General features: G+C 35.5%; 1 protein-coding gene across 2 annotated transcripts; it reads left to right on the top strand.

Moving 5' to 3' along the window:
• Nucleotides 1783-24581, top strand: LOC109835595. 2 transcript variants are annotated; one of them, XM_020403565.1, is made up of 22 exons: nt 1783-2175; nt 5276-5391; nt 7076-7284; nt 8232-8351; nt 9244-9366; nt 9454-9579; nt 10642-10697; nt 10807-10906; nt 11087-11204; nt 11342-11551; nt 11995-12319; nt 18931-19024; nt 19258-19366; nt 19649-19920; nt 20013-20140; nt 20285-20519; nt 21966-22154; nt 22252-22541; nt 22649-22832; nt 22974-23216; nt 23355-23437; nt 24106-24581. In XM_020403565.1, the coding sequence occupies exons 1-22, from the start codon at nt 1889-1891 to the stop codon at nt 24251-24253; spliced, it is 3765 nt and encodes a 1254-aa protein (XP_020259154.1). In that variant the 5' UTR covers nt 1783-1888; the 3' UTR covers nt 24254-24581. The 2 variants fall into 2 exon arrangements, with proteins under 2 accessions (XP_020259154.1, XP_020259156.1); XM_020403567.1 differs by lacking the exons at nt 1783-2175; nt 5276-5391; nt 7076-7284 and having other exon boundaries at nt 8282-8351; nt 9239-9366.

Below are 25744 nucleotides of genomic sequence, written 5' to 3'. Positions count from 1 at the left end.
GACATTTTACCAAATAGGTAGAAATAAAAAAGCTAGTTTTAAAAGCTCGTTTGACCAAAAAATAAGCCTATCCAAACCCCCTCTTAGTAGTTCGCAAAAATGAGAGCATGACTAATATTCTCCATATATAATTTTTTATAATGATTTTTGTTGATTTATGAAAAGTTTGATTACGATTGATAACATTAATATTGTATGACTAGATAAGAGACAAATTATGATTTCAAATTTTTTTTTAAAACATAATAAACAACGTATTATTGAAAATACAATTCATCAAATTCGTTGGGCCAATGACTTCGTCCCTAAGCACTTCAATCTATATACAAGGAACACCGTCGCAGTATACGTGGCACGTTTTCCTTGCACGAAACCCCTGTCCCGTTACCGGTCTAAGGATCCACTGTATCAAGTCGCACAACAATCTCATACAATCTCTAATCTCAGCCATTTATGTAATAAATGAACGGTTACGATTGATTAAATATCGTACTTTTAATTATGCTCAGTAAAGTACGGGTATGAATGTGGGCCATCCCCGAAAGTTCACCCTCTCCGTTTCACCCATCGAATCCCTTATATTCTATGACGATGTGTCGTATCTGTAGGGGCAAAAGTGAAAGCAAAGGAGCAAAGGAGGGGGAAAAAGGCAGAAAAGTATATTTCCCATATTAGACCCTGGCTCTACTAGTCTCTTTGCACCAAAGTACTCATGTTTCTAAATTACACCGCGATTGCTTATATTGTTTTTATACCCGACAAAATGTGAATACGAACATAAATAAAGAGGGGAGACGCTCGCATGCATATACCCAAATATATGTACCCATCACATAATTAAAATTACATTCATAGCTAGCTTAATGAGCTCAACGTCAGTTTTGATGATATAGATATACAGTCGTGATTTTCGAAATATTACCATTTAACTTCTCTTCTATCGTATGACCATCAATCTTATTTTATTTTCCCCCATATTCGTTTTAGATTTGTTTATATGGCTTGTAATCTTTATTCACTTTTAACGGATATATATGCTAATTTTGAGGTGCAAACACAAATGTGCAGATTTGGGTGCCTAATATTAAAAACAGAATAAACGCAGGGTCTAACATGAAAAACACCCGAGAAATAAAGAAGAACTGAAGGACCACCGTCTTCTTTCTCCCTCAGTAGTACTTTTCCCCCAAAAATTCTGTTCCCCTTCCTTTTCGAACGGAAACATTCAACCAAAAACATCTGCCCGAAAAAACCCCAAAATTTAGCAAAATCCGGCTCCGATCCCGAAACCCTAAAATTTGGGCTCGAAATCTGATGAGTTTCTGCTTCTCCTCTCATCGAAATGGCTCCCGCTCCGCCGCTCCCGCCTTCTTTCTCTCTCCTCCTCTCCTCTTTCCCTCCTCTTCCTCCTAAACCCTAACCCAGTTTCGCCTCCGATCCGTCTCGCGATTCGACGGGGAGCTCTCGATCCTCAATTGGCATGACTACTCTCCACCGCGCCGCCGTCTCCGCCGCCGCCGATTCGATTTCCCGTCGTGCTCCTGCGAGGACGACCTCGGCGGCGCCGGCGATTTCGATACTCTCTGCGTGCTGAGCACGAGCTTGAATCTCTCTAGCGATGTTTACATCGAGGGAAAAGGGAGCCTGTCGATCCTTGAAGGGAAATCACTCAGTTGCTCAGTCCCTGGATGCTTCATCGCAGCGAATCTGTCGTCGGGATCGATTCGGATGGGAAATGGATCGAAGATTGTAGCTGGTAGGGTTTACTTGGTAGCGAAGAATGTGAGCCTTGGCGTGGATTCGGCGCGTCAACACCACTGCTCTAGCGGTGACCCGCCGTCACAGACGAGTGGGACCCCTAGCGGGACCCACGGGGACGGTGGCGGGCATGGAGGGAGAGGGCGAGTTGTTTTGTGAAGGAAGGGCAGACACAGGAGGATTCTTGGGAGGAGATGCTTACGCTTGGAAGGATTTGGAGCGTCCGGATAGTTACGGCAGCCGAGGTGGGTCGACAAGTAAGGAGGTTGATTATGGGGGTGGAGGTGGCGGGAGAATTTGGTTGAAGGTGGAGGATATGGTTGACCTTGATGGGGTGATTAGTGCTGATGGTGGCAATGGAGGTGCTAATGGTGGCGGGGGATCCGGAGGGAGCATTTATATCGTGGCGTCGAAAATGTAATAACGTTACCCCCTTACCTTAGTGCAAATGGATTTGCATCTTTTAAATGCAAGAGGATGTTGTTCTACTTGAACTTAAGATTAACCTAATGTGCATATTGTTGTAAAGTCTAATGAGTCATTAATAACTATAATTTCCCAAATTTGAAGCTAATAGATCCCTAAATCATTTGGACAATGGTCTTGATTTGCTCAAAATTCTTAGTGTTCTACATTGTCCAAAGAGTGTTTAGATATGGATTTGCATTTTTTCTAAATGCGTGAAAATTGTGTTTTTATGAAGTAGTTTCTACTGGGGAGTTGTTCTAATTGAACTTAATAATTACCCAATGTGCATGTTGTTGTAAGGAGTAGTGACTAATAAGTCATTAATGGCCATAGTTTCCATATTTTGAAGCCATATCATCCTTTAATCATCTGGCTCATGGTCTGAACTTACTCACGTACCTTACTGTAGTGCATTGTAAGAAGAATAGTTAATATTTTTGTTTACTTCTTTATAAATGAAAGAAAAGCGTATACATGAAATAGTTTATATTGGGAAGGTACTCTACTTGAACTCAAGGCTAGTCCGACGTGCTTGTTTTAAGGCTAACTAGTCATTAGTTACTATAATTTCTATAACCTGAAGTCAATAAATCCGTTAAACATAGCAGCGGCGGTGCCCAGTTGGGTCCAAAGGGTCAGTAAATCTAATATAAACTTTAATGGAGGCTAAGAACTGCTTTTCTTTCTCTTTTTGGTTCACTGGAAAAAAATTGAAAGGAAGGGAAACAAAGAAGATGAACAGTGTATTCCTTTTTGTCCTTTTCTTTTGTTTGTTTGCTTTTGTGTTCTAGGAAACATCTGCTGCTTGAAATAGGAAGCAGCATCTGCTGTGGTGCAGTAAAAGTTTTCTTTTGGGGTGATGTCAGCCAAGGAAATTGAATGATGGGTTGTACATAATATTGTTATGACAAGAGGGGTTACACTGTAGCTGTTGTTCTTGGGTTGTATGTGGGTAGTTGAGCAAAATAGGTGCTTTGGAAGATGATTCGAAAGATCATCATATTATGTCTTCTTTTGCTGGTTGAAAGTTTACCATACCTGTTAGAAATTATGGCTCTTCTTTTGTTATGGCAGTCATAAGGTCATTTTTCTTAGTCTCATAATCTGAAGACATTTGATTCGTGAGCCAAAAGTATTTTTTTTAATTTTAACAAATGTATGAATTAGAGGACACTAGTTAGGAGCACTTTGACATTATTAGAGAAGAACTCAGATGATATATGATTATAGGAGTAGAACTAGAATAAATTCGTTATGTAATAATGTTAAGATATTAATCAATTGTGCAAAAAAAAGTGTTTAATTATTAAATTTTTTGGGACACCCCTTGCCAAAATCCCTAGCTCCGCTAGCGTTTAAACATGTAGATTATGATCTTGACTAACACAAATACCTTAGTATTGTACATTGTAAAGACAATATTAGGAAATGGGTTTGCATCTTTCTAAATCCAGGAAGATTGCTTATATGTAATTGATTCTATTAGGAAGTTGCTCTGCTTGAACTTAAGAGTAACCCAGCGTGCATTTTGTTTTGGTGGCTAATGATTCTATTTTTCATAATTTTAAGCAGTTTATCTGTAAATTATTTGGATGATGGTCTGTATATACCCAAATACCTTACCGCTGTATGTTGTAAAAACTAGAAATAATTATTTGGAGGCAGATTTTCATCTTTGCAAATGAAACTAAATTGTCTGTATGTGAAAAAGTTTCTATTATAGAGTTGCTCTACTTGAAGTTAAGATTAGCCCAATTTGCATGTACCTATAAAGAGTAACATGTCACTAATAACTGTAATTTCCATGGCTTGAAGATAGTAGATCCTCAAATCATTTAATAGTCTAGACTCTGGATCTACCCAAAAATCTGATGTTATACATTGCAGAAAGAATATTTATGAATGGATTTGTATCTTTCTAGATGCAAGAAGTTTATGCATATATGAGATAGTTTCTATTAGGAAGTTGCTCTACTTGAACTTATCACTAACTCAATGTGCATGTTGTTGTAAAGGCTAATGAGTCATTAATAACTATAGTTTCTGCAATTTGAAGCCAATAGGTCCTTACATCATCTGGATGATGGTCTGGATATACCCTATTGTACACTGTAGAAAGAATATTTAGAAAATGGAAGCCATATCATTTTAAAGGCATGAAACTTGTGTATATAGCGAAGCAGTTTCCGACAGAATTTGTGCAACTTGTAGTTAAAAGGCAGAACCCAATTTGCATGTCATTTAATGATTGATGAGTCATTAATAGCTATAATTTCCGTAAGTTGAAACATATAGATCTCTGAATCATCTTGATGATGCTCTTGATTTACCCAATTACCTTAATGCTGTACATTTGTAGAATATTTAGGAAACTGGTCTACATCTTTCTAATGCAGCAAAACTGGGTTATACGAAATTGTTTCTGTTAGGAAGTTGATCCACTGGAACTTCATGTTTTTGTAAAGAGTAATGTGTAATTAGTAACTACAATTTCCATAACATGAGGCCGGTAGACCCTTAAAAACTTGTGAACGTTAGTCTGGATTTACCTGTTGTACATTGTAGAAAGAATAGTTTAGTGAACAGATTTGCATCTTTCCAAATGCAAGAAACTGTGTGTATATAAAAATGCTTCTATTAGGAAGTTGTTCTAATTGAACACAAAACTAACTTAATTGTAGACTAGTGTGTTACTACAAACTATAATTTCCATAACCTGAAGCTGCTAAATTATTAAAACATCTGGAATTAATCAAAAGGTTGCTAAAACAGACTATGGAAAACAGTATTTGTTTTCTTTATATTTATGCTGGAGGTCTTGTTTAACATCACATCACTTCTTGTTAATGATGTGTGCAGTTACAGATCTTGGTACACTGTTGTTCATATTTAAACGTCTGTTTCCCCAAATATCATGCAAGCCTTTGTTCTTTTTCCTCACAGTTTTTTCCTTTCCTTTCCTTTTTATTTTATTTTATTTTATTTTATTTTATTTTGTTTTGTTTAGGGTAGATGTAATATGTTTTGTCCAACTTGTTAATTGTCACAGGAAAGGAAGTGGGAATATCAGTGCTGTAGGAGGTAGTGGTTTGGCAGGTGGAGGAGGAGGACGGGTTTCTATTAACATTTTCAGCAGGCATGACAATCCGAAAATTTATGTTAATGGTAAGCACTAGAGTATCCTGTTTGCCACACATTTGGTATTTAACATTTGTTTACATGTTAGTTGCCTTAGCTGTATTACTTCTTTTTAATTCACTGTGACATGTTAATCTGCTAGCACCGCTACTTTTATGAGATAATTTATTAGTTTCCTGTATCTATCAGTTTGGAGCTGTATCTTATGTCGATATCCAGCATTATCATATATCTGACAATAAATTTTTTTTTTGGTCAGCACATTAAAATCAGTTACTCCGCTTTATGTTGGCCAACACCTAGTTTGTGTTGTATGTCCTGAGAAGATAATAGAAAGTCTTCTTGCTTTTTCTAGAGTGTAATGAATAACCACTATTACTATATTTGTTTGACTCATAACTGATCTTATTGTTATAAGCTACCTGTGACTCAATGTTGGGTTTTTATTATTGTTATAAGCTACCTGTGACTCAATGTTGGGTTTTTATTATTGTTATAAGCTACCTGTGACTCAATGTTGGGTTTTTATTATTCTATGAGTCTGCCAAAAACATTTTGCATGGAGGTGCAAATGAAGGTATATATGTTTTATCATGAACTTGGGTTTGGACTGAATTTGAATGCCAAGGTGATATTATCAAGTATGGTAGGTAGAAATGGGGTTTGGTCGGTCAGGTCTTCATTGGGTCTAAGCTGACCCAACTAGTTTATGGCTGAGGCAAAAACCCAACTATTGTAAGCAGTGTCTGAAATATCGGTTGATATGCCATCTGACATATCAGTTTATGGGGCTTGCCGCAACGAAGAGATTTGTCTTTTATCATTTTGAAAAATTATCCCCCATATATCTGGATTTAGAGATTTGTCTTTTATCATTTTGAAAAATCAACCCATATATATCTGGGTTTATCTGACATCTGCCTGCATGTTGGGATTTTCTCAATTTATTAGATGCTATTTTGGTGCCTAAAAAAGGTTGGAATGGTGTCATATCGGATTTTGGGTTAAGATTTGTTTTGAGGTCATGTTCGGGTTTAAAGCTCAATTGAGGCCTAAACCCAAACCTAAACCTGCTTGTATAAATCTCAGAATATGAGAATTACAGCTCTAATGAGCCTCAACGCTTTGTTTCACCTTTCTCGAGTTGAGTCTCTTCGCTCAACCACATGAGCACAGGTAAGCGGCGTAAGCCCCTCTTTCTCCATCAACCACTTTGGAGCTGTTTAGCATTCAAGATGAAAACCAATTCATGTTCCAAATACACCATAAACTCACTGATCGAAGAAGAAGTTGATCCTTGCACTGAAGCCTACTTTCTTCTATTGTTTGGGTACTGGGAGCCAATGTTTGTGCAACACAACACCTACAAAGGACAGATAGGTCTTGGCTTAGGCCTGAAATGTTGATGCCTCATTTTCTTTTGCACTGGGAGATTTTGTTTCAAGTAGGCTCTGTTATTATTCCTGAGATAGTTTTGTGCATCTTGTTAGATTTGTGCACCTTGTCTCTGTACATGTTCTTTCTTTTTGTGTGACTATTTTGACCTTGCAACCCTATTAGCACTGCTTATCACTCTTATAATCCGTTGGCTGCTGTGAATTATTATCAGTATCTGATATACTATGTACCTCATGTTTTTACTCTCCCTATTTTTCTTTTGTCTGCAGCTTAACTCTTGCAATGCAATAAACTCTTTTGTCCCTGGTTGCAGGAGGTAGAAGCCTTGGCTGCCCAGAGAATAATGGTGCTGCTGGGACTCTTTTTGATGCAGTCCCTCGTAGTCTTATTGTTGACAACCAGAACATGTCAACACTAACTGATACTCTTCTTTTAGAGTTCCCTTATCAACCACTTTGGACAAATGTTATTGTGAAGAATTCTGGCAAAGTTGTTGTTCCTTTGTTGTGGAGTCGCGTGCAGGTAGTTGGTGCTCTTAAGTATTTAGCTTCATTTTTCTTCAGGGTTATCATATTCTTTCATGTTTACCCTTTTTTCTGTTGCTTATCAAAATATGCTGAAATAGCATTACTAGTGGTGAATAGTTTAGTATTACTACAAAAGCTGATACTTCCAAGAGGAGTGGCTTAAGAAACTTTTCTCATAATCTAAATTTTCAGCTTGCATAGCAGAAAATTATTAGATATGTCAAGTGATTGCTATAAAGCATCCATAACAATGCATGCCACTGTGAGGCAGAAACAGTCAAAATGTCCCAGGCATTTGTAGGTACCGTACATTCATATTGTAAGTTCTCCATTATCTTTAAGTCTTCATACTTGTGTGCTGAAAACTAGGCTACATTATTGCATTTGATAATTGTGTGAGAGTCTAGTCTTTGGTTATGAAATGTTTTATAGATACGTTATCTTTTACCTTTAATTAGGACCTTGTCACTTATTGCTTCGAAATGGTCTATACCTGGGATATTTTCTTCTGGTAAGAAGCTTGAGAAGGAACTTATAGGCAATGGTGATTGGGCGTGTGTGTTTTGGGTGGGGGCCCGGGGGAGGGGAGGGGGAGAGTTGTTATAATATATTTATTGACACTCTTTAAAGCTGGAGTAGAAGGTTCCAGTGAATATTTTCCATGGTTTTCATTCAGTACCTCATACTCAACCCAAAATCCCTTCAAACCTGAAATGAGAAAAATCCTCATCTCCATTGATACTTTCCCTTTGTTACCCCTCAATTTGTAAAAGCGAGTGCTATAACTAGGTTCGTAGGCTGTTTTTCTACCATTTTTATTGTGAGTCCTGTAGTTATGCATTTTTACATAATAATTTGCAAAAGGACATCAGCAATAATTATTTCTTGGAGAATAATGTTCCATCTAACTGTCTATGAGTAACTTTTCTTTGCTACATCCAGGTTCAAGGCCAGCTCAGTCTGTCATGTGGTGGCGTGATGACTTTTGGTCTTTTCCATTATCCCTACTCGGAGTTTGAGCTTATGGCTGAAGAACTTCTAATGAGCGACTCAATCATCAAGGTGGAATTTGCTACCTGTTTTCTTGTCTAGAGTGTGCCTTTACATGTGACTTAGGTAGTTTATTTGTTTTAGTGTGTGGGAGGGGACTTCTTTCTCTTTAATTTGTTAGTTTCAGAAAGATTTCACTTGACACAAATGCACTACCAGCATAAGATGAATTCCTTTTCTGGGCATAATTGCATATGCATATTTTTCTTTCTGCAAACTGAATATAAACTGTTTTTTCTTCCTGTTGATGCAAATTGTTCCCGGATACATAACATTGCATCAGAATGTTGTAATTCTTGTTTAGAGTTTCATATGCATCTCGTTTAATCATTCTGGTATCAAATGCCAACTATATGAGTTTATTGATGATTTCCCGTGTATAAAAAAAAATCCAGCCTCTCTAAACACTAAATTTGGTTACTACTTCAGTTGAACATGAATTATTTTCCATTACCTTGTGCATTATGTTACTTTTCAATTTGCTCAGTCATAGTATGTCTATGACATTGCGTCAGGATGTTGTCATGCTTGTTTATATTGACATATGCATCTTATGAAGCATGCTGTGGCAAATGTTAACTATGTCAGCTTTCTGATGATTTCCTGTGTATAAAAAGATCCAACCTCTTCAAACATTAAATTTGGTTACTACATCAGTTAAACATGAATTGATTTTCATTATTTTGAGCATTATATTTCTTCTTAATGTGCACCAGTCACAGTGTGTATATATACTTGCAAGCCTTGTACACAAAGTTATTTTATGCCTTCTAATTCACTTGTGAAATTTCATCATTTTATTCTATTAAACCTTCATTACATTCTGTTTTGGGCATATTGCTCATATATTTTTATGCATATAGCAGCATCTTGTTTTATTTGATGGTCCTGGTTATAAGTCTAGGTATTTGGCGCCCTGCGGATGTCGGTAAAGATGTTTTTGATGTGGAATTCTAAAGTGACTATTGATGGGTCTGGGGATGTCGCGACATCATTACTTGAGGCCAGCAATTTGATTGTTCTGCGGGTACCCCACTAAAGTTAGCTTGTCAATTTACTGCCTATTTCTTATTGATGCTCTTAATATTATGAATTTCGTCTTATACTATCTCAGGAATCTTCTGTTATAAGCTCTAACGCTAACCTTGGAGTTCATGGACAAGGTCTCCTAAATTTAACTGGACCAGGGGATATAATTGAAGCACAACGACTGATCTTGTCCCTTTTCTACAGTGTCAATGTAAGTGAAGCTATCCCTTTCTTAGATTAGTTCATGCTTACGCTTCTATAGTGGTGGTGCATGTCCTGTACATGGTCATCGTTGAAGAAGAAGAGTGTTTTAATTTAAGAGACCTTTTAATTGAAGAGAATCAATCATTGGCTTTATCTTTTTTATGTGAGCTACGAGCACCATTTTTTAATACTTTCACATAGTAAAAGAAATCTCTATTTAAGGTGCTGCTGTGTGTTTTCTGGAGAAAAAGATTGTCGTTCTCCTTACTCTTTTATAGGATATTGGAAAAGAACATGCTCTTTATTGGATAAATTCTACTATCTTGTCCTGCTAAATCTGAACATTTTCCTTTGATACTTCTTTAGATATTTCCCTGTCATTGATCTTAAGCTGGTCATTGTCCTACTGTTTGAGTGCAGATAGTGGACATCCTAGTACTGGATATGCAGTTGGTCTTTTATTTCCTTCTTTTTTTTTTGAGAGGGGTGGGGGCCGGGTGTTGGAGGTTGGGGGGAGTTGTGAGGTTATAAAAGGAGTGAATTAGTGGGTTCTAAACCTTTTGTAAAAAGGTTCCACTTTGCATGGACCCTGCATAAGGCATCCACTTAAGCTATGCACACTAGTCCTTGGAGAGCAGATGAAAAACTTGTGTCGGTCTTTTTATGCCTTATCTCCTTCATATTCTGATTAAACCCTTATTAAAGCCAAAAGCATCCAAACTTCTCGTCTCAACATGACCAATATGTTGGAATTTAATTTGTTCGACCTCAAGTCCTCAAACCTTTTTGTCTTTCACGTACTGTCCATCCTTTAAATTATGGCTTGTAAATTGCTGTCATCATATTTCTTTGTTAATTTGGTACAAATAATCCTGTTATAGTTGTTTAATGATTTCCGTCATGTCTTTACTGTGATGTGGAGTTAGCTGTTCTCAATTACTTTTTTTTTTCTTTCTTTCTCAGCGCCGGTTGATCTAGAGTTTAGTAAATGAATTCATTGGTGATATTTCTCTGGAATTTGGTGGTTGTGCTTGTTTGTTTGTGTTCTAAACGCTTTCGGCTTTTGTAGGTTGGACCTGGATCCGTTTTACGTGGTCCACTCATAAATGCAACAAAGGATGATATGTAAGCGTGAAATGTGAAATATGGATATAAGAAAACATTTGCATTTTATATATTCTTCTTTCCTACTGCTGCATGTACTGATTGCAAATGCTTTACTTTTCTTTATTAGGGCCCCTAAGCTTAATTGTGAACTTCAAGATTGTCCTGTTGAGTTAATTCATCCACCTGAAGATTGTAATGTGAACTCTACACTGTCTTTCACACTTCAGGTGCATCTGTACTGTTTCTTTCAAATGTTGAATAGTTTAATCATGAAAATATGGTTTTCGATCATTATATATATGTATGTATGTACATTTAATATGCCAAGATCTTTATTGAGGAGATCTAACCACCATTTAATAAATACTATTCTCTCTAAATTTGCTTTGTTTATCCTGCTTGTGCAGATTTGTCGTGTTGAGGACATAGGTATTGCAGGGCTTGTACGAGGAACTGTGATTCATTTTCACAGGGCAAGAACTGTTGTCGTGTACTCATCTGGCACAATTAGTGCGTCTGCTTTAGGTAACATCTGATAATTTCTCTCTCATAGCTCTGTCTGAAAGAACATTTGTTTTGTGCTTTCACTTTATGAGTGGTCTTTCTTTGCTGGTTCTATATACAGTGATGAACAATTGTTAAAAAAATGAAATTGTTTGCAGGCTGCACAGATGGGGTAGGTAGAGGAAACCTTTTAAGCAATGGCATTAGTGGTGGTGGAGGGCATGGAGGTAGAGGTGGAGATAGTTTTTTCAATGGAACTTATGTCAAAGGTGGCATCACATATGGAAGTGCTGCTTTGCCGTGTTTGCCTGGCAGCGGCAGCGGTAATCGCAGCATGACATCTTCAACTGCTGGTGGGGGTATTATAGGTAATTTTCCCTATATTTTTGTTGGAAAAAGATTGGAATGTATGTTTTAGACAAAAAAAAGAGATTTAAGGGGAATATAGAGTTTTTATAGGACTATTGTCTTCTGAGTAGGCGATGCTTATAAATGTAATATGCTCTATAAATTGGATCCATGGATTTTCCAAGTATTTGATGCTTGGAGTCTATGCGTTACAGTGCTTATATTGGTCTTTGTCAGTTTGTCTATGGATTTCTAATTAAAACCACTAGTGTTTGTGTCTTTGCACTCTTGCTTTTCTGTTGCATTTAATCATGCTACTTTGGTTATTTTCGGAGTCTTTTCTTTTCTACTCGATTTAGATCCTTCTCCATGTGTAATTGCTATTACTATCTTCTTTTTCATGCCACTATCAAGTCTTCGTTCTGATCTGAATAACTTCTACACCTGACCTTGTCTTCTGCAGTAATGGGTTCTATGGAGCATTCCTTAACAAGTTTATCAGTTTATGGCTCAGTGAAAGCCGATGGAGAAAGTTCTGGTGAAACAGATAGATGGGTTAATTATGCTAGTATGAATGGAGGTCCTGGTGGTGGATCTGGGGGTACTATTCTTTTATTTTTGCACACACTCATGGTAGGAAGGGGATCTGTTATTTCAAGTGTTGGTGGTCTTGGTAGTTTTAGCAGTGGCGGTGGAGGAGGGGGAAGGATTCACTTCCATTGGTCTGACATTCCAACGGGGGATGAGTATTATCCAATTGCAAGTGTTACTGGAAATATAAGTTCAAGGTTTGGATTATTTTCTCCTTTTTTATTTATGTATTTATTTTAATGCCAAAAGTATTAGTAAAAACCTATTAAGCTACCTGCACATTCTGAAGTTCTTCCATGAGAACCAAAAGGAAATGTTGGATGACATAATTTGTAGACCCATTGTTCTAAAATTAACACTGTATGTTTACAGTTTCAATACTTCCGTGTCAAGACATGCAATTTAGTACATTAAACTCACATATTTTTGAAACTATGAACCCTTGCCTCTTAAATTCAGCAAGCTTATTTTATTTTTATTAATTGGACTCACAAATATGCATACATTGAACTGCTTTTGGTTGCTAGATGACACAAATGTTAATGTTAATCGTTTCCGTATGAACTTCAGGAATAGGTTAAGAACAGCGCTAGCTTTGAGAAAATGGCAAAAGATTATTTGTAACATTATGAAGTTTAAGTTTTTTTGCTCAACAATGGTAGATCACAAGTGATGAAGCAGCTAGAAATAGGGTTATTCCTGTCACGACCCCAATTCCCTGACCTCGAAAGGAAATTGAAGTTGGACTAACCTGCTCACTTTAATCTCCAAGAATATACATTTACTTGATTACCACCAAATAAATCTCGTCATATCAATTAAAACTAACAATTATCCTCTATAAAAAGAGATACGTAAATATTCCTCAACTTGAAACACAATTCAACCTAAAGGAGAAAATCTTATTACTACATAAGCTTCCAAATATCAATTAAACATCGAAGTCTTTATTTAACCTCGACCTAATAGAAATTGGTAATATATAGATTTATTCCTCGCTTCCTCCTAAGAATCACAAAGCCATCAATTCTACCTAATCTCGAGTCTCTGAAAAACACACACTGAGTTCACAACTCAATAAGTGGATGAATTCACATATTATACACTGTTTTGCAGAAACTAAAGATGTAAATCATCATAAATCAATGGTGATATGAACAAATTTATATGCAAGAGAAATATCACCAAGTCATTGTATACATTTTTTTAATGCGACGAGTCATAAGGCAATATTTCATGCAGTTGGAGAAGTAAGCGGACCACATCTCAATGCGGCCAACACTTCAATACTTTAGTTAATATGACAAACCCCACAATTATTAAGCATGTGGTCATGATAGTGAGTCTCAAATTTAGGCTTTTAGGGCTAAAATAAAAACCTCAGCACATTGAGCTCAATGCGACTTACTTATTTTTCCTACATATACCTATTATTAACGTTAGATTCATATGTTTAATATAAATGAATAAGGTTCAAATAGTCAAATAATTTATACTAAAATGCGAAAGACAACCTAATAATGAATCTCAAACTACGTATGCATCTCAACCTAATACTATATGTAAAAGACATGATTGTCATTAGAGAAATGAACCGAATACTTGTGCCTACACATAAACACTCAACCAGCAATAGATACTTGAGCAAAATCATCTAAAATGACATAGCCATCCATGGAACAAATCCATATATACATAATATAATTTTAGATGAAAAATACACAATGCTTCACCATATACAAAATACCAAACTATAATCCAAAAGTCCACAGACGACGCTTCTCTCGTGCCTCCAGAAATCCTAGGGAATATTATCAGATATTTAGCAATATCAAACATCTCATGGTCATAAACTAAAAAAAAAGAACTAATTAAATTTAGTAATCTATATTAGACTACCCCTCATAATAATGTATATAATTCACAATGGGTAAAATCAGGGGTCCAATTGTCCAAGGAAGTCACGGCTTCTACATTTGGGTTTAAATATCAAGCATTAATCCTATGAAATAAGGGTGCATTAGGCGTGGTCATACAATTAGCCGCATGAGCTTGATTCTTAAATCAATTCTAGGTTTGTTTTACAACAGCGAATGATTTTCCTCAAGGATGATTCACTGGACTGTATAGACATACCTTTTAAGTTTTAATCAAAACTGAAGCTTAGACCATTGTTCAACCTATCAAATTATGAAATGTTAAAGATAGCTTTCGTTAAAGACAGCCTTCATGCACTCTGTATTTTCAGAAAATCTTTATGTCTGAGACAAGTGAAAAAAGGAGAAAATAAAAGAAACATGAAATATATATATATATATTATAATATATATATATATATATATATATATTTTATATATATCATATATATATATATATATAATTAGAGAGAGAGAGAGAAGAGAGCGAGGAGAGAGAAGAGAGAGAGAACGAGAGAGGAGATGCACGCGCGGTGCCACTATGGTCAAATATTTTAATTATTTCTTTTGAGTTTATATCTTCACTATAACTGCATTGTGGACATAATTGTTTTATAGCTTGATGTTTTGTGAATAGAAAAAAAAGAGAAAGTTAATCAAAACGAAAAAGCTCCTATAAACTTAAGTTCATAGAAACTCCTATCTACCAACCTTTTTAGCCTTTGAGTTCATTTTGAGCTGTGATAGAGATGAATGTTATCTTTGAGATGTGTGCATTAATTTATATCACATGTTAGCACAAATCTCAAAGTAAAATCAATGGACAAAAAAGTTGGTCGACAACAAGCCTATATATATATATAGGGAAAAGCGTTCATAAGGTGGCACTTAAGATTCAATCTAAGATAGCGCGTTCAAAACTACATTATATGCTATCAAATTAATTGATCCACTTTGTTCATTTTGGTTTATATGTTTTGGATTGTATACAAATAAAACATTAGCCATATTAGGTTGCAGTACTCATGCGTCAAGTGATTGTAAAATTAACGATTTTACAACAACATAACTAAAGAGACAATGAAAAATATGTTAGTAGTATTTCATTATCATGATTTTTATTTTATAGATGTTCTAAGACATTTAGACCACGATGAATGAAGCAGATCATCAATTGGAATAGTCTAATTCATGAATCATCATACTTCCTTTAAAATTGGGACTTTTCATAAACAAAGATTCTGTTAACCATTTTAGATACATTATTCTCATATATCCTATCCTAATTAATTTAATTAATAGGTATACGCTTTAGTTATCCTGTGTCATCCTAATTAATATGTATAGAAGCTCAGATTTGATTTAAGTATTTTAAAAATTATATTAAGTTATGGATAATTGTTCACCCTCTACGTTCAGCCACTCCTCTAAATTTTAAAATAGAAAATCTTAAACTTACAAAATTTACATTTTAGATATTACATTATTCTCATATATCCTATCCTAATTAATTTTAGTTAATAGGTATAAACTTCAATTACCGTTTGTCATCCTAATTAATATGTATATAAGCTTAGATCTGATTTAAGTATGCTAAAAATTATATTAAGTTATAGATAATTGTTCAACCTCTACGTTAAGCCACTACTCTAGAAATTATAAAATAGAAATTCTTAAAACATAGAAAATTTATTTACTAGAGAAAACCGATAAAGAATTAAAATTTTGACAATCTAAAGGTTTGATTTTGGTGCCTAACAAGTAAAAAAATAGAATTCTTAATCTTTATACTAAATTTAAAAATAAAGATAATAGGTGATATTATGAAATATTCTTGCTCCCTAAATTATTTCATGAAGGAGAAAAGTGCTAATTTTGCGTGAGTGATCAAACTAGAAAATATTCAAAATCCAAAATCCAAAATTTGCACAACTTGTAGAAATACCCAAAGACATAATTTGAAGATTTTAAAAAAAGTCAACCTACAAAATTAGTAGAAATACCTAAAAGACTTTCAGAAATGGTCTATTTTGCCAAAACCCAAAAATTTCAACATATCGATTATTTTACAGAAAAATCCTAGATTTTATAAAATTTGCACACAAATCTAAAAGAATTCCTTACATTTCAAGTTATCCTAATGGATAGAAATATCTTTAATATGATTTCATTGTGAACATGTTCTAATTGATTGAAATATATTTAATAAAATAAGAGGTATAGATAATTTTTAAATCTCTACGTTCAACCATTCTCAAGAAATTATCAGAACTTAAAAAATTTATTTACTAGATAAAATGTATAAATATTTAAAATTACGACCATCTAAAGAATTACCTAACAAGTAAAAAAAAAGAACTCTTTATCTTATCATTTGTTTCCTTATATTTAAATTTAAAAATAAAGATAAAGATAATTATATTATATCACTAAATATTCTCACCTCCAAAATTATCTTCATAATTAAGGAGATAAATGTTAATTATGCGTCATTAACCAAGCTAAATCATTTCCATAATTTAAAGACTTTTCAAAAAAATCAACTTATAAAATTAGTAGAACAACCAGAAGACTTCAAAATATTTTTCAAAAAGGTCCTAGAACTTATAAAATTAGTAGAACAACCAGACTTCGTATATTTTGCGAAACATTCCTAGAACTTACGTAAACCCAAAGACGTCAAAATATTAAAAATTTCGCCTAAAAGTTCCTCAATTTTACAAAATTTGCAGAAAAATCAAAGAATTACAAACATTTCAAAATTTTACGGAAAATTCCCTAATTTTATAAGACTCTAGAAATTTAAAAAATTTATAGAAGAAATAACCTGAAACTTAAAAAAGACCCCCGAAATTTCATTGATTTACAAAAGGAACATAGGAAGTTCACAAAATTATGTCAAATTAGGGTGGATCTGAAGGATAGGAAAATGTCATGAAATTTGATGAATCAAGCTCAAGAAGGAACAACATTAGAATTTAGAACTCATTTACGATCATCTGCAAAATAACTTTTGCAACAGGAGCAAACACGTATTCTATTTATTCATAAATTATATACATTAATAATCATATCAATACATACAAGGGTTTTTTAGATATCAGACCATCAAATTATTAGTATTTTGATATTAGTTCCTCAAATCTTCATATTTTGATACTAATTCCTCAAATTGTAAAAATATGTATACATTAGCCTCTTTATTATGTTTATTGTTCAAAATCCTTAATGATGGTTAGGTTTAGCTATTTAGCTGTCATAATACCCTCCATCCATTTGATTCATCCACCAAACCATCTCTGTTTAGAATAACAATGGCTATTTAGCTGCCAAAATACCCTCCATCCATTTGATTCATCCACCAAACCATCTCTCTCTCTCTCTCTCTCTCTCTCTCTCAGTGGAGGAGTTCCAATGGACTTTTATAGCCTCCAAAAATAAAAAGAGCAGTTGAAGAAGATGGATTCACTGTTTGTTGATGGGTTGTGAAAAGGATTCGGTTTGGGTCTTTAGTGGGCTTCTTAAGCTTAAAAGGGGTATGGGAGTTTGGGTATTAGGAATGAGGGGATAATTTTTAATTTCCTTAAAAACGTTAGACATAACAGGTTATTCCCCATCATTTATAATCCTAATTAATTACAGGGACTAATATCAATATATTTCTGCATTTTGAGGGACTAATATTAAAATATGAAGATCTGAGGGACTAATGACAAATACGAATGATTTAAGGGACTGATATAATAAACCTACATGTGTGTGAGCGAGTGTATCAATTAAAACAATTAACTGAGGTGGTGTCTACAATAACAACTAGGAATCACTCAACCGATTATCAATCCTGATTCACATGGATTCAATAGATTCTTTCTACTCATTTTACTCTTAAATTTATGTATTATTATATGTAAACACTCAAAAAAAAAACTTTCTCCTATATTTAATTTTTTCATTTTGATTAATGTTCTCATTTTTTTTATTCACAAAAGATCAAGTATAAAACAATTATGTCTAACATGCAGTTATAGTGAAGATATAAACTCAAAAGAAATAATAATTAACATATTTGACCATGTGCACGGTACGTGCATCCCATATATGTACACACACACACACACATATGCTACTTCCATATTATAGCCACTAGATATAGTTTTTAACGCAGAGATCATGAAGACTTATATTGCAATGAATCACGTAATTAAGTAGCAAATGGCAACACAGTCATTGAAGTTATTCAGACAGTTATTTCTTTTCTTTCTCATCTACTTCTGCGAAGCAGTTACCATTTACATCACCCAAAAAATGCCAAAATCTCATGGAACAATAATCAAGTTTATCCAGAAAACACATGGCAAGCATCACGGGGTTATAGTTTATAGTACTTTTATACTTACTTTCACCATGATAAGCATCCGGTGTTACTCAAGAGAAGTAAATTAATATTGAAGAAGACAACTAATGAAACATAAAACACATGGAACCAATTGTTACTAATTTCCAAAAGAGAACAATTTTAATGACCAAAATTATCCTCGTTTGTCATATAATTTTTTACCTACACTGGTCATCATTTTTCCAGCGCAAGAATATTTTTCATATTTTGACTGGAAAGTAATGCTCAGACCTTAATTTCTTTTCAACCGCTCTAAGGATCAATACTTCATAGGTTTCTGCAGTAGTTATCTTCAAAGTTAGTCCGTTCTTTCAGTTGGAAATTAATTATTTGCTTATGATTTATTCAATGGTTTCCTTTAATAAATATTTTTTAATGAAATGGTCAAAAAATACATGTTAGTTAAATTTATCTGCCCTTTCACTGTTAACTAGTAAAATTTTGGTGATATCTATCATATATCTGATTTTCTACAATATGTCTTTCTCTTTAATAGAGGAGGAATTAGCCGAGGTCAAGGTTTTGCAGGGGAAAGTGGGACCATCACCGGAAAAGATTGCCCAAAAGGGCTCTATGGGACTTTCTGTAAGGTATCCCTCTAATTTAACTTTTTAAGTTCATATAAATTAATTATAAAATATTCAGTAAGGTTGATTTGAGAAGATTCTATTTGCTGAACGATCAACATACCAGCATAGCCAAACTCTGGACGCATGAATCATACCTTTCCTTTATTATTGTCTTATTTATAGTTTCTCTTCGTATGGCCTTTCAACACTTATCATGTTGAGTAACTGCAGTGTAAATTTATTGATTATTGCAGGAATGTCCTTTGGGAAGTTTCAAGAATGTCAGTGGATCCGATGGTTCCCTTTGTCGTCCATGCCCCTCGAATGGGCTTCCTCGGCGTGCCATATATCTTAGTGTTCGAGGTACTTCTTTCTCCTTGCATAAAATCCAGAGGCATAAATGCTAATGTTCATTAGAAAGCACTACAGTATCTTGATTCCTGATGCGCATTGTCATCCAGATTCCTTTAGTACATTTTATTGTTCTTAATGGTAAATATTACCATCACGAATCAGCATTCCTATCTGTTTTTGCACATTTGCTCCCTTAAAATTTATAATATACTCCTTTTATTTATTTCATGCCTATGCTGGATTGTTGCTTATGTCGTAGACTTGATAAGCTTTTACTGATTTTTTTAACAGGTGGTGTTGCAGAAACTCCTTGTCCATACAAGTGCATATCTGATAGATATCATATGCCACACTGTTATACAGCCCTGGAAGAGTTAATATATACTTTTGGTGGACCTTGGTTATTTGGTCTTGTTCTTTTCTGTCTTCTTGTCCTATTAGCCCTAGTATTGAGCGTCGCAAGGATGAAATTTGTTGGTACTGATGAATTACCTGGACCTGCTCCAACTCAGCACGGGTCTCAGATTGATCACTCATTCCCCTTTCTCGAGTCCTTGAACGAGGTATCTGCATTAGTCGATTTGTTGTATTTGATTATCGTTGCATTTAAAAACTGTCAGATGAAATTTTGTTCATCCTGTGATGTTACATACAGGTCATGGAAACTAATAGGGTGGAGGAGTCACAAAACCATGTGCATAGAATGTATTTCATGGGTCCAAATACTTTTAGTGAACCATGGCATCTTCCACACTCTCCACCAGAACAAGTAATGGAGATCGTGTAAGTTTTTTCTTTTTCTTTTCCATTTTCCTTGGTGTTTATTGTATGGATCTCCTATTCCATTTTGTCCTGAAAGAGCTATTGCTTTTCTGGAATTAGTTTATGCCCTGGTTTAACTGATGTGTAGAATCTTTTTACTTGCAGGTACGAGGATGCATTTAATAGATTTGTTGATGAGCTTAATGCCTTGGCTTCTTATCAATGGTGGGAGGGATCAATATATAGCGTCCTATTTATTCTTGCATATCCCTTTGCATGGTCATGGCAGCAATGGCGCAGGAGAATGAAACTACAAAGACTGCGTGAATTTGTCCGTTCAGAGTATGATCATGCATGTCTTCGATCTTGCCGTTCACGTGCTCTGTATGAAGGGCTGAAGGTATTATCGGGTTATCTATACCATCCAATTGCAGTGTTTATGTTCATACCTTTTAATGTTTTCTCCTTTTCACCATGCTTAAAGCTGTCATATTAATTGGTTGTTGTGTTGTTCTGTATGTACCACTTGTTCTTAATGATTGTTGGCATAATTGAGTTATTTTTTGGGTCAATTTCACAACCCCCCCCCCCCCCCTCCTCCCAAACTGGCGGGTTCTCATAAATCTCTTGCACTTCTTTTATATCACCTCCCACACTCCACTGTCCTGCGCGAGTTTGGGGCCCAGAAGTTGGACTTCTCTCAGCAGGAGTTCTTTCACCAGCGCCGCCTACCGTGGTTTAAGGAGGAAACGTAAAATGTCAGTGACAGAAAAAATCCCAATATTAGGGGGGAGCGTGTACATGCTTAGGGTATTTTTTTCACTGAAGCCACATTGTAGTTATGTCTACTAAATAGAGGTAAGGGTCTGGTGTAAAAGTTAGGGGAGATTGCGAGTACAACCCCAACACCCCCCCCCCCCCAAAAAAAAATTGAGATTAAGATAAAAAATAAAAGAGAAAAAACAAAGAGGGTTTCTCCTAATGATTGTTAGCATTAATGAAGTAATTATTTTCTGGGTTAATAATCACAAAAACCCACTAACTTCGCGTGGGTTTCTCAGAAAACCCTCTGAACTTTTAATATAACATAACGCCCACCCCTCGCCACCTCCCCCCCTCCTCCAAAAAAAAAAAAAAAACAAAAAAAAAAAACAAAACAAAAAAAAAACAAAACAAAAAACAAAAAAACAAAACAAAACCTTTGGGTGCTCTCAAAACTATCTGAAGTTTAGACTTAAATTTAGGGAGGGGTCTATGTTGCCTAAAATGACAAGTGGACCAAGATTTGGATTCTTCTTGCTAATGCGATATTTTTGCTTTTTTACCAAATAGAGGTAAGGGGTCCTGTGAAAAGTTCAAAAGTTCAGGGGGATTATGAGGCACACAAGTTAGGGGTTATGCCCCCCACCCGACCACCACACACACAACAAAAAAAAACCCACCACCACCAAAAAAACAAAAAAATAAGCCGACCAAATTGGGATTCGTTCTTGCTAATGGATATTTTTAGTTTTTTTACCAAATAGAGGTAGCGGGTCGGTGAAAAGTTTCAGGGGATTATGAGGCACCCAAATTGTGGAGGGCTTATGCGGCCCCCCCCCCCCCCCAAAAAAAAAAACAAAAAAAAAAACAAAAAAATAAAACCACCCCCACCACCACAAATAAAATAAAATTACCACAAATAAAAATAAGGAGAAAAGAAAAAGAAAAAGACCACCACCTCCAAACACACACAGGAAGTCCAGGTGGGTTTTGTGAAATAACCCTTGCTTTTCACCTGTTTTTGTTCTTATTATGCAAAGTAGAAGCAACATTCTAAATTTTATTCCATATTGTGTCCAAACAGGTGGCTGCAACACCAGATTTAATGTTGGGCTATGTAGACTTCTATTTGGGTGGAGATGAAAAACGAGCTGATCTTCCTCCCCGTCTACATCAAAGGTTTCCCATGTGTTTAATCTTTGGAGGTGATGGAAGTTACATGTCTCCGTTTACGCTTCATAGTGATAATGTGCTCACAAGCCTCATGAGTCAGGTTGGTTCTTCACACACCTTAAGATCTCTCCTGTGTTTTGATTGTTGGAATTTGCATATATAAATCTTTTTTTTTTGTTTTTGCTTATTACTTGCAGTCAGTACCCCCAACCATATGGTATAGACTTGTTGCTGGACTGAATGCACAATTGCGTATTGTTCGTCGGGGGCACCTAAAGAAAACACTTCTGCCCATTATCCGCTGGCTTGAAACTCATGAAAATCCTTTCCTAAGTATGCATGGTATTTTGGTTGAACTTGCATGGTTTCAGGCCACCGCATCTGGTTATTTCCAGCTTGGTCTTGTAGTATATGCTGCAGAAGATGGACCTGAGGCTGCAGCAGTTGACCGTGTTGCAAGAACTGTAAAAACTGAACCACCATTGAGGTTGATGTTTAATCTCAAGTGCTTTATTGGAATGATGATGATGATCATTGTGATGGATTTATTTAAATCTAGAGATACTGCCTAATGGTCATTTTCATTTTCTGTAGATTTAACAATTTTCATGGAGTTAACCAAGCGGACCATTTGAATGTTAGGGAGCCCCTTTTGATGCGTAGAAGAATAAATGGTGGTACGCTGGATCCTTATAACTTGCAGACGCTTAAAGATAAAAAAGATATACTCTACCCATTATCATTTGTCGTGTATAATACAAAACCTGTTGGACACCAGGTGCATCACTTATCTCCAGTTCCGTTTAATTTAATTTTTGCAGTATTTGTAAGCAAATACTTTTCAAATTATGCAAATAAAAAGACTAATTTGTATAGATAACATAAGTTGTTGATCCCTGTATATTATTTGCTCCTGCAGGATCTTGTCGGATTGTTTATCTCAATATTGCTCCTGGGCGATTTTAGTTTAGTTCTGCTTACTTTGCTTCAGCTTTATTCCTTTTCGTTGGTGGATGTTTTCTTGGTTTTATTTATTCTTCCTTTGGGCATACTATCGCCATTCCCTGCTGGAATAAATGCTCTTTTCAGTCACGGACCAAGAAGATCAGCAGGCCTTGCACGTGTGTATGCTCTATGGAATCTTACGTCCTTGATTAATGTTGTAAGTTGTTTTGTCTTTGACTTGGTTGGTTTTTATGATGAACAGAAGTACTCCATTCTTTTTGTTTCTTATTAATTCTTTGTTCTTGAGAAGTTAGCCAAAAAAAAAATTCTCATGCATGCGGAAACTATATTGCAGGTCATGGCATTCATTTGTGGCTTTGTTCATTATAAATCATCTGCCAGAAAACACCAGAGCTTACAACCCTGGAATCTTTCAACGTAAGTAGATTTCTTGCTTTCTTGTCCTATCAAAAAATCAAGTGTTATTTGCAAATAGGCACTTTGTACAATGGACCATAGTTACTAATCCACCTGTTCTATTCTATTAGCAGAAACATTTCGTGTTCCCCATAAATTTTAAACTCACATGAGGTTCTTGTGGAAATGTTCTTGAAAAATATCCTCCTCAAAACATATTATGAGAAAGTGCATCTGAAATAACCTGAAGATTATGTTTAAGTTTCATAAAGCACACCTAAATTTGGCTCTTTTTGAGACAACCTCCCTAAACTTTATAAATGTCACATAATCCCCCTAATGCTTGGTCCATTTGCAGATACAGACTTTTGTACTGTGAGAATGTAACTATTTATCACATCCGTTCTATTTGATCAGCACAAACACAGCTCCTGGTCTCTGTAGCTTTTCTCTGTAACTTTTTAACTCAGTATTTCTTAAAACATTTGTGGGGATATAGTGGAAATATTTCTTGGAAAGTATCTAACTCTGAACAGAGTACAAGAAGTGTATTTGAAATAGCCCAAAAATTAATGAGAATCAGGAACGGATGGTTGATTTTGGCACTAATTTAGATTTCTTTATTTTTCGGGATTTGGCAGTTGATTTTGGCACTAATTTAGATTTCTTTATTTTTCGGGATTTGGCAGAGATGAGAGCGGATGGTGGTTATTTCCACTGGTACTGGTGATCTGTAAATGCTTTCAGGCACGATTGGTTGATTGGCATGTCGCTAATTTAGAGATCCAAGATCGTTCATTGTACAGTAAAGACCCTAATATTTTCTGGCAGTCATGACATATTAAAGTTGCAGGTTAAATCAGTGCTAGATGCAGAAAAATTTTACTTTTTGGTTTTTTTGTTTTTTTTTTGCCTCCAAAAGAAAAAAGAAAAAGAAAATGTAAGGTCTAGAGAGGAGAGAGGAGAGTGGATGGAGGGCCTTCATTTTATGCATCAGGCCTTCCATAATATATTTATATTACTGTAGCCTGACTGTCTTATGTACCTAAGAGTTACAGTTTTGTCATAGAATGTAAATATAAAGGTGGGGCTCACCCATTTTTTATATGTATAGCTTAAATTTTCGAATGTGCTGTATATTTCATCAGAAGTTTAAATTGTCAAATATCTGAGAGCTTTAGGATTTTAGGATTTTGCCCGATTTTTGGTATTCTGGAAAATGAGTTTCTTGTCAAATATATACTGATCAAATCCTGAAACAGTCAATTGCAGCTTGTTGAGGGTTTATTTTTATGTCTCAGTTCTATGCCGGATGTTTATTGGTTTTACCAAAGGATGAAGAATTAGGTTAGAAACATTGTTTCTGAGTGCGGCCGTGCCCATTACGGTACCCAGCTGTTGATATGTTAAGGGCCTAACGAAAACTGAGCCAAGAATAGTCACTGATCCAGATTCAGGGGATTGCCGAGGACGCCCCTGTTCACTTCGGCTAATAGGTGGCTGTGAAAGATCCTAACTATTTGAAATTAGACTGTCGGTCTCTACTAAACAAGGGTACAGAAAAGAAAAAAAAACGTAGAAAACAAGTACGAAATGACGGCAACGGGCTTCTTGTACTTTCCTGGGCGCTTGAGTGAATTTGGGTTTTGAAAATGGGTTCTCGAGATGAGCTAGGTTTGCGGAGAGTTAAGAGGGGGAGAGAGAGAGAGAGAAGACAGTTAGGTTTTGGGGGGAACAGGGGCAAATGATAGTTTTGGGTTTTCGTTTTTTTCCTCTCTGTGCGGTTTGAGAAACATAAAAAGGGCTGAAACATAAGAAGGTTGGGTATTGGGGGCTTTGGCACCAAAAAAATATACAGAGGGGCCTACTCACGTCCCCTTTAATATTTTGGGGCCTAGACACAATTTTCTCAAAGAAAAAAAAGTAGAAAACAAGTGCGAAATGATGACAACGGGCTTCTTGTTGTGTTCGTAACGAAAAAGACGACGTTTCACATAAATGCATGAAGTTTTCCTTATTTCATCCTCAATTCAATTTTGTTGGCTCACGAATACTTCAATCGACGGACGGACCGAAAAGAAACAGCTAATTGCTAGTCCCACGTGTTGTGAATACTACCCACCGGGGCTACGGAAAACCTCTAAACAGCAAAAACGCGGAATAGAGAAAAGTACACCAAGTTTAACGAGGTTCGGCAACTGCCTACGTCCTCAGGAGCCACACAGTAAATTTCTTATTAATCTAACAAGAAATTACAATTCAAGAGCGAATCTCAAACTTGAGATTCCTCAATAAACTTAATCTTTACTGTAGCTACAGTAAGATCCC

The sequence above is a fragment of the Asparagus officinalis genome, chromosome 3, assembly GCF_001876935.1.
Source record: "Asparagus officinalis chromosome 3, Aspof.V1, whole genome shotgun sequence".
Classification (NCBI taxonomy): Eukaryota; Viridiplantae; Streptophyta; class Magnoliopsida; order Asparagales; family Asparagaceae; genus Asparagus; species Asparagus officinalis.
Note: the sequence above shows the minus strand (reverse complement) of the source record. Positions and strands in the feature narration are given on the sequence as shown.

Excerpts from the sequence above, each read along its gene's own strand:
- LOC109835595 (XM_020403565.1), top strand. The coding sequence starts at position 1,889 with ATGGAGGGAGAGGGCGAGTTGTTTTGTGAAGGAAGGGCAGACACAGGA. Across the intron at positions 12,320-18,930 it reads ACTGGAAATATAAGTTCAAG|AGGAGGAATTAGCCGAGGTC; the intron begins GTTTGGATTATT and ends TCTCTTTAATAG. Across the intron at positions 19,921-20,012 it reads TTCTCGAGTCCTTGAACGAG|GTCATGGAAACTAATAGGGT; the intron begins GTATCTGCATTA and ends TGTTACATACAG.